At 43.1% G+C, this 16,230-nt stretch overlaps 1 protein-coding gene across 1 annotated transcript in view; it reads right to left on the bottom strand.

Annotated features, from left to right (window-relative positions):
• Window positions 1–351: 351 nt before the first annotated feature.
• Window positions 352–16,230, bottom strand: part of nxph2a (neurexophilin 2a) — a 22,018-nt gene continuing 6,139 nt past the window's right edge. The window contains exon 2 of the mRNA XM_061841077.1: window positions 352–1,434. Coding sequence (XP_061697061.1) covers window positions 691–1,434 — 744 coding nt within the window. The 3' untranslated portion in view covers window positions 352–690. The remainder of the gene's footprint in view (window positions 1,435–16,230) is intronic.

Genomic DNA, 16,230 nt, shown 5'->3' with positions numbered 1-16,230 from the left:
CCACTAAGCGTCCGATACGTACCCAGAGTTCCCCTGATAGTAACACATGAGCATTCATCACAAGGAGACTTTTCAGCACGGGGGAGCGCTCAGACCGTCACACCGGGCCCTTACTTCTCAGGAGATGTTGCTTTGGTATTTCCACATAAACGTCCCCCTCATGTCAGACAGCAAGGAGAAAAAAAAAAAAAAACGTCTTTTTACGTACTGTGCGTTAACATTCGGTTGCGCCTGTCAGCGCCTCGCCGGAAAAAAAACACTGACGCAAACAAAAGTGCTCACGTTCTTCTATAATTGTGGGGGACGGATTGAGCCTGGACGCTGACGTGAAGCGACTGAGAGACGCCCACCCCCAAAAAAAAAAAAAAAAAAAAATTCAAACCGCTGAGACTGTTAAAAACGCTACACTTCAGCACATTAAAGTTGTTTTCGGCAATTATCTTCGAGCGCGTGTGACGTGTTGAAACAAATCAGTCTGCGAAAGCGGCAGCTTCTCGAATGAACTGCGATACATAAATATATCATTTCTCGACAGGTTGTTGCTTTCGTGTGTTGAATGAAATGAAATCAAATCTAAGAATTGCAAGGTTGGTTTTTTTTTTTGGGATGCGGGCCAAAGAGGACAAAGTGTGGACACCCCTGGCTTGAAGGTCGACATAAGCGTGATTTGAAGGTCACATGACACACACGTCATCCCGTGGAGGAATATGGCGTGTCACTGTGGTAGTTGTAGTCAGGGCAGACCTTCTGCACCAGTTTATAGTCCACGCTGTAGAAGGCGATGTAAATGCATATGACCTTGAAGGGCTTGGAGCAGAGCCAGGACACGTGACTCTGCGTCTGCTCCTGGTAGCAAACCTTGGACGGGTCGAAGCTGCACAGCGCCGTCTTCTTGTTACGGTCCGTCTTCTCGTACTCGATGCGGCAGTTGAAGGACTTGGTGTCTTTGGTCTCCAGCGTGGACTGCTGGGCCACCTCGAACTCCACCACCTTGGAGGGCGGCACCAGGCTCACCGACACGTTGCCCAGGCCCGTGGAGTTGTGGCGGAAGTAAACGCTGAAGGTGCCGTTGCCGTGGTCCACGATCTTGCCCGTGATCAGCAGGTTGAGTTTGACCGTTTTGATGTTGGAGTGGAAGTCGCCCCAGCCGAACATCTTTTTGAACTTCCCGGTCTTGACAATGGGCCTGCGTTTAGTTCTGGCCTGCGGATCCTGAACATCTGTCTGGTTAGATAACCAGTCCCAGAAGTCCTCCATGTTCTGGATATAGGACATTTCCCTCACGTTGCTCTTCAACCCCGGGGAGGCCCTGGCGAACAAACGCAAGGGGTTTAGGATCCGAGGACTGGCGCCCGTGGGGGACGTCTGTTTGCGCGGCCCGTCCCCCCGCTCCGCGAGCTCGGTGGCTCCCCCGCGTGCTTTGCTGCATGCGGCCTTTGGAGAAAACACAACACACAAATGGCGCAAATCAACAATTATGCAAATGTGACATTCATTTTCGCCTGCAAACAAATTTCACAGCGACGCGAACCCAAAAGCGTGCAAAAGCGCTCCCCCTCCCGCAATATCGCGGTTCATCGTTCGAGCCCCCGTGGGACCTTGACATATGGATTTAATAGCCTGCAGGTAACCGAGTTTGTAACAATTTATCCATACACTGGTGCCTTGATATACGAGTGACATCGTTCAGCCAATATTTCACGTCGCCCTGTGAGCGCAAACTTGAGATATGAACGCTGTTTGGGAGCAAGGGAGTCAATTCAACTCACTTCACAGGTAAAACTAAACTTAAAAGAGAAAAAAATTGCACTAAACCACGTCCCATAAAGATAGCCTGGTAGCTTAACGCTAACATCCAATGCAAAATGCCATTGACATGCTAATAGTTAGCGTGGATGGTCACGGTTTTTTTAGGGAATGAATAATTTAACACAAACGATGGGGCAACAGATGTAGACAGATAATAGAACACACATTGACACAATCTTTATCCTGTATGAATAAAATGAAAAATATTTGTGTCTTACTAAGTCACAGTAGTAGTAGAAGTTCTTCATTTGTGTCTGCATGACTAGTATACTGCCTCCTGGTGGTCAAGGAAGGCATACCAGAAGGAGCAGCACAACGGATTAATAGCAGCATTAAATCATTAACCACAAACAAATCAATTCTTTATCTTCTATTGAGTTGTGTTATCACGCTTCGTTTTTTTTTAAGTACAATATTAGAAACCTCAATTTTTCCCTACTTAAAAAAAACACATATTTGTCTTTAGTTGGGGGGACTGGAGTAGGGGACCAGATACGAACGTTATGAGTTACAAGCGTAGTCTTGGAATGAATTAAAGTTGCATCTCAAGGCACCACTGTATCTCTTTTCAAATTTAGGGAGCAAAAGTAGAAACTAAAATAAAAATAAACGGGTTTTATAAAGTGTAATTATTGTACTGTGGGAGGTGCAGAGCCACGGCGACAACATTTGTAATCAAAACGGTATAATAGTTTGGACACACTTTGAACTGACCCCATGCTCTCTCATTGGTTTAAAGCACATCACATGATATACAGATGCCATGTTGTAAACCAACTCTGTCACTGTTGTGATATTCTAGTATAAACATGCAGTAGTACACGTTTTTGGTTTGTTGTGTTGCCGTAGGCTGTCCCACGCGTCCCAGATCTACCCCCCACCCCTCACAAAAAAAAAAACAAACAGAAAAATGATGCTTGTATAAGATAAACACTATATTAATCAAATATTAACCAAATAAAATCTAGCCTCATGACTTAAAACAGACGAATACTGAATATAACTTCTTTCAAAATATTATTATTATTTTTTTGTAAAATACAACAAACCCCTCTCCCAAAAATAAAAAAAAAAAGTTTACCAAATGGCCATGATGACAAACTGACATTAACAGAAAGTAAATATATCGTAAAGTTCATTTGGAAAATATCCCTCGGGTACAAAATGGCAGGATGGTCGTTGAGTGGTTAGCAAATACATCGTGTACATAGTTTAAATAGCGGAAAACTGTGGAATCGGCCGCAGAGTTAGCCTTTAGCTTAACATGCTAAGCGAAAGCATCAGCATTAACTGACGTTTTTTGTTTCACTAAGTAGATTAGTGCCACCGGGATTTGAATTTGAAATGTAAAATGATTACATTTTCAATAGTTGCTACAATTCGCTGTCTGAAATTCAACCAGCTACTGTTTGCTGGTTAAAATTCACCGTCTGTGCCACTAGGCAAAACACCCAGCCAATCGCGGTTACGCTTTCTTAGTCACGTGACGTCACATACCAACAAAGCGAAACTGGATTGGCTGGGTGTTCAGTTCTGACCTGAAATAACCTTGCCCGGTGGCACAGACGGCGAATTTTAGCCGGTTGAATTGTTAACATTGAAAAGTTACACTGAAATACAAATATTGAAAACGTGATCACTTTGCATTTCATTTCAAATCCTGTTTTGTGTGGTATTTCCAATTTAAATCCGATTTCACTTTTTTCAAATTCAAATCCTGGTGCTACTAATCTACTTCCATATACTATCACATCGCTATTTGAATGATTAGGTTTACATAACTCCACATAATTATATCATTTATTGGGCTCATTTACACAAAGTTGCTCGGAAATACTACATAAAGCCAAGCGCACTTGTTAGCTGCATTAGCACGCTGGCCGATGCTTTAGATAATTAGCATGTTGCACTGACGGCTAACTCTGCGACGAACACCATTTGCTGATCTTTGTGTTTCGCCGCTTATTATCGTCAACTAATAACTGGCACTTTTAGAACTGGCGTCACACTTAAGATGGCTGTGCATCATCAAAGCCGTGATAATCTCAGCACTCGGCTTCTCCGACCGAATCGCTGCAGTGATGATCTCCGGTACATCGCTCCCTCCTTCGCTGAATGAATTAGAACTACGTGTCAAGTAGATAAAGACAAGTCAAATCTTCTCAACTTAACGTGGCGCTCGGTCTCGAACCGGCAGTGCAATTCTTTGATGCTGCCTTCCTATGAAGCTCGTCTTGTAATGGTGGCCAACAATAAAACGGGCTTATCGTACGGTTAAGTACGCGCTAAGTGCTAATCCAGATGCGGCAATGAACTGTGATCCTCCTCGTGCCTCAAAGCTGTTTAGCCTCAGGAGTGATTCCTGGTCCACTCCAGATAAAGCGTTAATAATTCACCGCAATAAGCTTAGCTAGTTTTATTAGTAATTAGCCCCGGCTTTCCCCGGGCCCGGTTGTGGGGATCACTGCGAGAGGCAGATGTTGAAAAGCACTGAGAGCAACGGCTGTTTCAACTCGCGCTGAGCCGCTCTGCGCTACTTCCAGAGTAATTACCATTTTGCTGTAAGCCCAAGTGAAGCGCACGTGGACCCAACTAACAAACTAGGTCTGTCTGCTGGCGTTACATAAAACCTTTCACTTCCGTGTTACACCGTGGGTTATATGGCATTATCGTTTGGAGCCACATTAGCTGGGTGTAGTTTTACATTTGAATGTCAACTTATAAAAGTTAACAGTCAGAAGCGACCATCTATCCATCTATTTTCTTAGCTGCTTATCCTCACAAGGGTCACGGGGTGTGCTGGAGCCCATCCCAACTGACTATGGGCGAAAGGTGGAGTCCACCCTGGATTAATGGCTACCCTTTTGAAGTATCCATCCATTCATCCATCCATCCATCCATCCATCCATCCATCCATTCATCCATCCATCCATCCATTTTCTTAGCCACTTATCCTCACAAGGGTCACGGGGTGTGCTGGAGCCCATCCCAACTGACTTTGGGCGAAAGGTGGAGGCCACCCTGGATTAATAGCCACCCTTTTGAAGTAACTATCTATCCATCCATCCATCCATCTATTTTCTTAGCCGCTTATCCTCACAAAGGGTCGCAGGCGTGCTGGAGCCCATCCCAACTGACTTTAGGCAAAATGTGGAGTCCACCCTGGATTAATGGCCACCCTTTTGAAGTAACTATCCACCCATCCATCCATCCATCCATACATCCATCCATTTTCTTTGCCGCTTATCCTCAAAAGGGCCATGGGTGTGCTGGAGCCCATCCCAACTGACTTCGGACAAAAGGTGGCGTACACCCTGGATGAATGGCCACCCTTTTGAACTCTACATCCATCCATCCATCCATGCATCCATCCATCCATCCATTTCCTTAGCCGCTTATCCTCACAAGGGTCACAGGTGTGCTGGAGCCCATCCCAACTGACTTTGAGCGAAAGGTGGAGTCCACCCTGGATTAATGGCCACCCTTTTGAAGTAACTATCCATCCATCCATCCATCCATCCATCCATTTCCTTAGCCGTTTATCCTCACAAGGGTCACAGGTGTGCTGGAGCCCATCCCAACTGACTTTGAGCGAAAGGGGGAGTCCACCCTGGATTAATGGCCACCCTTTTGAAGTAACTATCCATCCATCCATCCATCCATCCATCCATCCATCCATCTCCTTAGCCGCTTAGCCTCAAATTGGAAATTGTTGCTGACCTAATTATGTTCATCTTTTTTGTCACTGCAGGTCTGACCTCAGCAAGCTTTTATTTCTCAATAGTGTCCTCAGGAATATCCATCTATCCATTTTCTTTACCGCTTATAAGGGTCGCCGGGAGTGCTGGAGCCTATCCCAGCTGTCAACGGGCAGGAGGCGGGTGGGGTACACCCTGAACTGGTCTCCAGCCAATCGCAGGGGACATGGAGACAAACAGCCGCACTCACAATCGCACCTACGGACAATTTAGACTTTTTGGGATGTGGGAGGAGCGCCCGGAGGAAACCCACACAGGCATGGGTGAAAACATGCAAACTCCACGCACGCGGGTCCAGGAAACCCGCGACCTCAGAATTGTGAGACCATCTCGTTACCAGCTGATCCACCGTGCCACCCTTGAAGTAACGACTTGGAATAAAATCATATTGAATCATTTTCACACACCCGCCACGCACATGGAGGCTTGCAGGGATGCGCGCGAGTCTCTCGCAGAGAATACTTTTGTCACTTATCGGCCGGGCTCCTTTAACAGCGTTTATTATTTAGCAGGAAAACTTAACAAATTGCATACTTTACTGCATATTTTACAGGGTTAGGGTAAAGATATATCACTGTGTGTGTGTGCCCTATATGCGGCCAGTTGCTATGGCTGATCTTGGAAAACCATTGCGTATTTTACGTCACTGCTCTCATGACGCGTCAGGTAAGTTGATCGCTTCTTCTATACTTTTTTAATGAATTCTACACCCCCCAAAAATGCAAACTGGTAACACTTTTGAGGTACCCAGGCAGGCACAACTAAGCGGCTGGAGGCGAAGGGGCCCGTTTCGGGGTGGGTACTTAAATGAGGCTACATTTAAATATTACCAGCATTTTGAAATTTCCATTCTTTCCCCTTCTTCCTCCCTCCCCAGTTTTTGTGGCACCGCCCGGAAGCCACAGCCAAATATGTTCTCATATCTAATATTGCCAAATGGGCGAGACGGCTATGTGTACACTCTACTTCAGTACAGAATTCGAGAACCTTTGCCACAGCTTTCACGGTTATATTAATAACATACAGTAGTACTGATAATAAACCCAACATCATTATCTTCACAATGCTCAGCTGCACAATCTAATGAACTTCCATACATCTAAAATTATCCCCTTACGTAGAATACTCGTACTGCAATGTTGTAGAAGACCAAGAAGTGCACAACTGGTAATTCAGTTGATAAATTAGAATGTACTGCACTAACCAATCACGTAGCAGCCACTTCAAACATGATTGTCTTAAGTACTTCACATTATCTTGTTTCTAAGTCTTGTTTCTTGTGTTAATTACTTTTTTCGCCATGATTTTAAAGGTTTGATTGTACTTTGTATGTGTGTGTGTGTTGAAAAGTCTTTAAAAATGATTTTTTTTTTATTATTGGAATTATGCCTTATCTACCTCAATCACACGATAACAGTATTGTTTTATATTTGTTGTGTCAACTCAACCTCACTCAACACTTGCATTTTTACTTTTTGTTGGATAATTTTGATACATTTTTATAGCTCTGCAATCATCTCTGTATGTCTGGTACATCATTGTAAAATTGACAAGAAACGTTCATGGATGTTGACTTTCACAATGCAGATTTGATGTACTGTAGCAGTAATGACAATAATAACAAGATACTGGATATGATACATTATAATATACACTAATGAGAAATAAAAGTTGGCTGAGGTCAGACCCGTAGTGAGAAAACAGCTAAGCATAATTAGGTCAGCAATGATTTCCAATACCTTGATCAGCTTTCTTCTAACATACACTTTAAAGCAGGGGTGCCCGGACTTTTTTACCCAAAGATCTACTTTTCAAGCAGCCAGCCTCTCACGAGCTACCAACGACGGGAAGCTGTTTTAAGGTTAATATTATATTGCCTCCTATATTTAAAATACAGAATTAGCTTTTTGTAGACTGCATAGTCTGTATTTTCATCCTGGATCAGGCTGTGCCAAGCTGGAATTTTCAAATGACACACCATCTCATCCTGCACTTTCTACTTTGGCTTCGGACCAGACCTTTCCCGCTCGGAAAAGAGAAAACCTCATCCAGTATAACTACTTTTTCTTTGATTATTCCCATACTCCGACAGTCATTGCACCTTATTTTTTAACTTTCTCCATCAAGAGCGAAAGTAAACACAAGCAGCATGTCTAGCTTGTCTTTTCTCTACGTTGCCCCAGACTTTGTTGCTAACTCAAGCAGCGGTCACGCTGTCATGATAAAGCACATTGATGGGCTGCGTAAGTACTATAACATTTGTAATTATGAGTGTACGTCTTTAAGAGCGTGTGTGTGTAAGGCGGAGCAGCGGTCATTGTTAGAGAAAGTTCCGTGCACAATTGCGCACGCGAGCATTTTAGAGGGAAGATTGGCTGACGTCTTTTTTTTTTTTTTTTTTTGGCACGCTGTCCCACGATCGATGCATTGAGCCCCCCTGCTCTAAAGAAGACACTATGACCATCCAAAACATTATGACCACTTGCACATTACGATACAAAATACTGTATGAAGGAACAGCGAGCTAACTTTCCAGCAGGTACATACGACAACGCTTGAGCGTGCTCCTGCCTCCAACGTCACTTCCTGCTTCTTGTCGAAAACAAATCCCTCGAGAGGATTTTCGTGGCGGGAGTGACAGAAAGCTATATACATCAAAATCATGTTTTGTGGTCAAAAAAACGGCTGGGTCCATACCGGCTGATCCGTATGAAATATTTTGCCTTCAGCTTGACACAGTCAAAGGTGTATACATGTAACAACATGTTTATAACTGTGGTTTCCAATGCCGTTTTACTACACTGATCCACATTGAGAGCCGTGGCTAAAGGTTGGACTCTCAACATAATCAGGCACCAGAATGTATATTACACACCGTGTGTACAACTTTACAATACTGTACTAGTGTCTTAAGTACAGTATTTCGGCCAGATGACGTCTGTCATGTCCAGAGCGCTCCAATTGGGGAACTAAATGTCCTCCCTCTCCAACTCTCTTCTCTTTCTCTCTCTCGCTCGCTCAACTGAGCTTTGCTTGAGATGTTTATAATGCAAATGAGAGAAGTTTAAGTATGATGAGCAACCGGGGGGGGGGGGGGGGGAATTGCAATGGCAACGAGGGGATGAGGAGAGGACATATCTACTTCGACGCCTCGAGACAGATGTAGCGCGGAGAACCTGAAATCCTTCACTGACGCGTAAGCTTCACCTTGCCACTCGCTCACTGTCATTCTGTGACAACACACACACACACACACACACACACACACGCACACACGCACACACGCACACACTCCTTGTTCATTTAGGCACAAGTGATGTCTTAGAAACTCAGCCATGAGAGAGGAAGATGGGGGGAAAAAAACAACAAAACAATGAAAATATGAGGCAAGGTCCTATGAAGGAGAAATTACAAAAAGCCTAATTAAGATTTCTTAATCTCCGCAGCCGTGCTCGAGGCCTTTCAGGGCAACTTGAAATGAGATATTTTAATGGTAATAAAAGCAGCCTCATAGAGCTCGAGAACAGCACAACCCGTTTGAACATCGCGAGGCAAAGGCGAGCGGCAGCCGTCGCCGATACGTGCGGCGAACGCGCTCGAGTCTGGCTGAGCCTAGCGCGCCCGTTCGCCATCATCACGCATAATTAACACTCCTGGGCGAAGTCAGTCCAGACTAACAAATAATTATTCGGCATATATCAACAATCGCAGAAACGCGCAGTGGTGCTTATGGAGGCGCGCGAGACAAGAGGACGTGCTAATATACCAAAAACATTCATGTGTACACTCTATTAGCCAAATAGGATAATTGCTGATGTCGTTTTTAACTTACCGTCACAATATCATTAAAAATTAGCGGTACGAATAATATGCTTCACATCTGTGTAATTTCTTAGTCATATATGTGTGTGTATTTTAATGCTAATTCAAAAGGCTCACTTCATGGCTCAAGAAAATGATTAGTATTACCATTTATTATCATCTGTGTTATCAATTAAAGTTCCAGTTTAAACAGTTAATTTTTTACAACATGATCGGGCGAGTTTTCCATTTATGTAATGAATTTACTAAATATATACATTTGTTAATTGCCAACTATTGATTATTTTAATGTCATAGGATTTTGCACGGCAATATTGAAAAAAAGCATTGTTCAAATCGTAAAAATTATATTAAGACTGATTTGCATACATAAATAAAGTTGTCAGCTCATTTTCCTCAAAGCACTTATAGTATTGTATATAATAGTGTTTTAAACAGTCTACAGACTACACACAAACACACGAGATTAAGAAAAACACACTAAAGGGGACCTTACGATTTCTTTCAAAATATGATGAATTTTTTAACAAGAATACAGCAAAAATAAAACAATAATTACAAGAAACAGTTTTTAAAACTCTAGTTGAACTAATGAAAAAAAAAAAAACCTCACTGATGTTCAGTAAGTAGGTAGTAATAGTAAGTAATAGTAGTAAGTAAGTCAGTTTCACATTATATCTGAGCTTATCCACGATTACAAGATGTTACCACTCTTGACTTTCATGTTTGCTCCTTTTCACTTGCACTAGAGCAGTGATTCCCAAACAGTGTGCCGGGGTACATTAGTGTGCCGTGAGCGCTCTTGAGGTGTGCCATGGGAAGTTATCCAATGTTATCAAATTGCTAAAAAAAAAAAAAAAAAAAAAAAAATTCCAAGAAATAATATATCTTTTTTTCACCTATCTATGCTAGTGAGGCACAATGACAGAACAAAAAAATCCTCTTCTATTAGATGGCAGGAAGTACATACAGTAATTAATCGATCTATTTTTGGTGACATTTACTTTTGTTGGTGTGCCGTGGGATTTTTCAATTGTAAAATATGTCCCTTGGCTCTATAAAGGTTGGAAGTCACTGCACTGGAGAGACGGTGCATCGCCGCGCAACTCTCCGACAAGTCCTAACCAGGGCGGGTGCACATATTGCACATGCCAGAAACCACTACTGATCGGCGCTATAATGGCAAGACACTCGGTCGGTACGTGCTTTTGACATACTGTATGAATGTGCAGGTAAAATCTATATTAGTCAACACTTTTCAATACTTTATCAATTCAAGTACAGTACAGTTTGAAAATCCCTCCAGGCACATCGGTTGTGTGTAACTTCTCTGTGTGCAGATCACTACTGTCCAAAAGTTCTGCTGAAACTTGAAATCTGAATTCTGCCTCACACCGAGGACGGATCAGCGTCGACATCCATACGCGAGAACCGCTTACGGAACTGACTGGCTTCTTGTCCCGTGGGTACACGTATCTGTTCGGGCCTGACATAAAGGTAATTGCTACAGTGACCGCAACTGGCCTCTAGAAGGTTATTAAGAAGCCACTGACATCTGGATCTTCTGCAAAGATGCCGTTGAAATGCCTTTGAGCTGTGCAGCTCCTGGCCTGCTGCTGAGCTGTGATGGGCTGCGTGCCGCTGGAGAGGCTACGGCGGGGTTTTGATGGCGATGATGGAATCGTTTTCAAGTTAACACGGGTGACAAGGCTGCCACTCGTGATCTGAAAGCTGCTTCTCTCATTTTTTTTTTTTTTTTGCGGGCAGGTTTACGCGTTTGCGTCGTTTTCATTTGGAAATTTACTGCATCACTAAGCATACGTGATCCGCCGTTGATTATGATTAGTTTCTTTTTTTTTTTTTTATCAGAATCTGCATCGGTGGAGGATTGGATTGGTTTCGGGTGTGTTTGTGAAGATAAACAAAATGGGCAATTAACCTGCTTATCGACGCAAGAAGAGCACTTACAATAATGCACACCGCTCATCTTCATGGATTTATTTGTGGAGTGCTGTACTTCATTTCGCCGCTCATTGTCTACATCAGAAGCTCCATTAGCTTGACGCTTTCTATAAACTTAACTGAAAACCATTCCTAGTAAATTTACTCTTTTAAAAGATGACGCATCAAGCTAGGATGTAGCATCTCCAAGTAGGATTGGGATGAACCACGACTGACTGCATCCCCTGACAACCAACACGCCCGAACCGCCCCTCTGAAGTTAAAACCATTGTGAGCCCAGAACCTCCATCGCCGCATCCTTCCCGAGCCATCTCCTCTCTGATGTTCCAGGGCGTATCATTTGCAATGATTCACATTCAAAGTCGGTCTGAGGAGAGAACGCCCTGGAGGTGCTTAGGCGGCCCGCCGTGAGCGACGAGAAAGAATGATTTGGCGCTCTGATCACTGGAACTGCCTCACGCACCAAAGCCATCACTTTCAATCTGCGTTGCGTCCGGGGAGATGCATGGCAGGTGCTTCGGTGCTTCGCTGGATCGCGACGGATCGCCTGCACCGGACGCCCCGTACTCATCACACAATGTCACCATTACGACGTGTATGTGTTTGTTTGTGTATATTCAGCTACTTAAAATTTATCCTCCTGACATTCTAACTTTTATCATTGGAATCAATAACATCTTTTATGATCATTATGTGACAAGTTTAAAGGTATTAATGCACTAACAATAGCTTTGTTTGTTTGTTTTCTTACAGACACATCCAACAAAACGAGAATAAAGCCAGTACAAATGCAGCAAATGAACATACATGCACCAGCAGCAAATTTCTTCAAAAGGACACAAGACAAGATCAATTTCATCATTGCTCACACTTACTATGCCTGAGCAAGGGGGAACGTCGTCTTCCCGTTGTGCCTGGTACTTAAAGTGCCACTGTCATGAAATGGATGATTTTTAGTATGTTATTAATGGAAAAAACGGCAGCTGGTATGAACCCGTTCGTTTTTTTCACCGCAAAACATGATTTTGATGTGTATGGCTTTTTGTAACTCCCACCATGAAAATCCTCTCGAGGGATTTGTTTTCGACAAGAAGCAGGAAGGGACGTTGGAGGCGGTGGCGCACTCAAGCATTCTCGGATGTTTATACTAGTTTATCCTGCTGAAAGGTGGCTCGTTGTTCCTTCGTGTTAGCCAAAATGCCAGCTCGTTGGATTGCCGGATATTGCTTGAACACTCGGGAGGATGGATTTACCCTTCATAAGTTTCCAAGAGACCTGGTTCGTCGTGAAAGATGGATTGCACGGGTTCAAAGGACGAGAGCTTCGTGGGTTCCAAATGACTGGTAGATGTGGATAGAGCTACTAAGGCGTAATCCTTTCAGAATGTAACAAAAGATCCGCGTCTATAAGTCAGAAGTCCTCAATGTGTCGATGTCCCGAGCTTCCATGTCCCACGAGCCACCGCCGAAGCTGGGTCATACCTACTGTCTGGGAGTCTACTGTTAGTTAGAAGTGATCCGCATATCATCTAAATATGGCTCGAAACAATGTGGTAATATTGCCCCGGACACTTCACTCAATTGTGAGATGTTCTCTTCTTTGAAAAGAGCTTCCACGTCTCATAGTAGATGGACGGACGGGCCGCCGGCTAAGGCGTGCCTCATGGACGAGCACAGCTTCGGCCGGGCTGGCTCATACATACTGTCTTAGAAGTCTGTTGTTAGTTAGAAGTGATCTGCATATCATCTAAATATGGCTCGAAACAATAGGGTAATATTGACTCGGAAAGAGCTTCTGACTCTGAAGGGGCGTGTCCCACAGTAGGGGCCACACCATGTTTTCAATGGCGAAAGTCTGGGGTGATCTCATGGGCAGAAATGCAGCCAATATGGCGACCACTTGTATGTCGAATCACACTTCCGCAACTTTGCGCATGGCATGACGCGCTCTCCGCTCATGTATTTTTTTGTATAGACAATGAAGTGAATAATGTTACATGTATTTTTCATTTCAATAAATAGGGATGACACTTGGTCTTTAAGACTTCAGGTAACCTTGTGCAAGCAGCTCTTTCTGTAAAGAACTCAAATGCATCTGGCTCAGGGTCTCCCCAAGTCTGACATCTGGACAAGGTTGATCGTCTTTCCCTGTGGCCACTTGTAAAAGAATTTCTGACACCTCCTCCACATGAACTCTTCCACGCCGTCTTTCCAAAGCTTGACAAGGGTCAACAGATTAAAGAACCATATTTCTCAACAAATATGAAGCTGAATTACTCACAGCTGCTTGGTAGCGGAGTTTTGGCCAGAGCAATGAAAAAGCAAATCTGTTTTCCAGCAGATATGTTCCCCCCAAAATATCCCAACAGGTAAACTCGCACATGAATAGGGAATTACAACTACAGTATGCGGGAAAATACTACATTCAGGTACATTATTAACCGGCTACTATTTTCGTGCCAAATCATAAATGCGGTGTGTCCACTATTTTTGTGGAGAGCGTTGTCGCAGAACCTTCTGTGGTTTCTGCACCCCTTGCAATGCCGCTAATGTTCCCGGGAAATAGATGAGTGCGAAACAAAACATTGTGCTTAATTAACCCGAACATTCAACAACAAGAAGATTGTTTATAGAGGTTAACAAGCTCGATTGTCTGTTCCATCTAACGAGGCAGAGTCACAATCATGATATAAAGAAATGCTGCATCTTTGTGTGCTTGTAGCTAACCCCATCTGTGGCTATTAAAATACTATACAAGAGAAGATGAAGAAAAACAAAAGTAGTAGCTCAGAGAGAAGTGATGCTAATGTTTTTGGTCACATAATACCGTGGTATCATTTGTTCTGTCTCTCTAGAGCGTGGCACTTCACAACTGTTCCAGCAGACAAATTAGTTCGACCTGAAAAAGATGCATCATACTACCAGGAAATATAACCGGCAACTGGGGACCATGTCAAGTTGGGGGCCAAGTTGTGTTTATGGTGGGGGGGGGGCAGCCAACTTTTGGAATGAGTGACACTTAACGAGTAGAGTTGAGAAATTAATGAATAGATGGCATACATGTATTTTCTTGACAGTAAATGTGACTACCATGCTACCATATTTCAAAAAAATTATGACTTCTATTTGTTTTGCAGGTGCCGAAGTCAGCACGAACTGATGTTGTTGATGTTTTAACACTGAAAGGCACCTCTCAAATGAAATATGGTCAGTTGGGGCAGATTTCCTAGACAGCTATTTCAAAGACTCTTATTATAAAACACTATCTGGCGGTTCATTATGTCAGGGAGCTGCTCCCATGCTACGATTTGCATGAATTATGGCATGAAGCTGTGCTTCGCCAGCGTGGATAATATCAGGTGACATATTAGTCATGTTACAGAGTCTGGTTTTTGCCACCACAACTTCTATACCCCCCCCCCCCCTGCTAGTATGGGGGGGGGCACATCTATAAATGAGAAAAATGATGCAGCACTAGCCAAATACATCGACCACATACCGGGAAAACTACAGCACTCGTTCTCAGTCTGATGAGTTACTTCAAAGCCAGCGTTTTAGAAAATAATGACAAATACAGTGGAACAATTTGGAATTCAACCTAACTTTGGGGGAAAGCATCCAGCATATCGCGCGAGATCTTTGTGGAGGATCAAGTTATTGATTCTCTGTGTTTGTTTTGATTTTTTTTAATGCTCTGGTAACAAGAAGTTCAAAAGAAAGACCAAAAATAAATTTGAAGATAAGAAATAATAAGAGTCGAACAATAGTATACACTGCAAGTCATTGGTGAAAATTCAGTAAAGTACTGAAAGACTCCCGTGCAGTATTTGACCTTTTTCTACAGTATCAAACTTAAATATATGGTTGAAAACCAATTTAAATATTCCATGAAATAAACACTTTATTAATAAAGTCTGAACAAATCACAGGTTGACTGGTAAGTACTGTGTTGGAGTCACAGTAATCATTTGTAGTAAACGACTGTAATTATGCTGTAAAACTATAAAGGAAAGAGAAATATTAACTAGAATGTAACTTGAGGTGGAGAACACAGTACGGCAAAGACAGACAAGCATAATCAATCCATTTTCTGCACTGTACAAGTACACAGCCAAGGGGAAGCTGAAGTCTATCCCAGCTGATTTAGGGTGAAAGGTCATCAATCACCAGGTGAAAGTGAACAGGGGCACCAAGTGGGAATTGAACCCACGTTAGCAGCATGCGAACCATCCCACTACCTATGCCCCGCGAGTTAACTCGTACAAATGAATTCCGCGACGGGATAAATTCTTGGTAAGGAAAAAGTTAGCAGAACCGCTAACAGAGCGCTGACCCACTTGCCCCTAAAACAAAATCGCAACTGGACATGTGAATGACTGCAACACCAAACCAAAGAGAGCAAACCAGATAAAAATGGTTCATATAAGCACCTGAATCGGAATCTGCCTGTGCATGCATACGGAATTACGAGAAAAAAAAATCTAGGGGTCCGAAGCACCCCTAAAATAAGGCCTAGAACATTTTGCGGTAATGACTAAAATTGTTACTAATGTAATACGCATGCCAGGAAAAAATATATATATTTTACGTGCATACTAGACAACATGTGTCCCATTGGGTTTTCATTTTTTTATTTTAAATCAAAACACTTATCTGAATTTTTAAAAAATATTTTACATTAGGCGACATTTTGTAGATTGCAAAAACAATGCTATTTTGATTTATTTTCCAAGCGTATGTCAATCGGCAACGGAGGGGGCCACTCTGGGTAGCGAAGGACGTGGGGGGAATTTAATTGCAGCCACGACGCTGGGGTGTTTAGAAAGTGTTCACGGCACTCTTGGACAGAAGTCTTCAGGTAAGGCGGATGCCGGCGTTAT

The sequence above is a fragment of the Syngnathoides biaculeatus genome, chromosome 14 (genome assembly GCF_019802595.1).
Source record: "Syngnathoides biaculeatus isolate LvHL_M chromosome 14, ASM1980259v1, whole genome shotgun sequence".
NCBI lineage: Eukaryota > Metazoa > Chordata > Actinopteri > Syngnathiformes > Syngnathidae > Syngnathoides > Syngnathoides biaculeatus.
The sequence above is the reverse complement of the archived record's forward strand: the minus strand, read 5'-3'. Positions and strand labels throughout refer to the sequence as shown.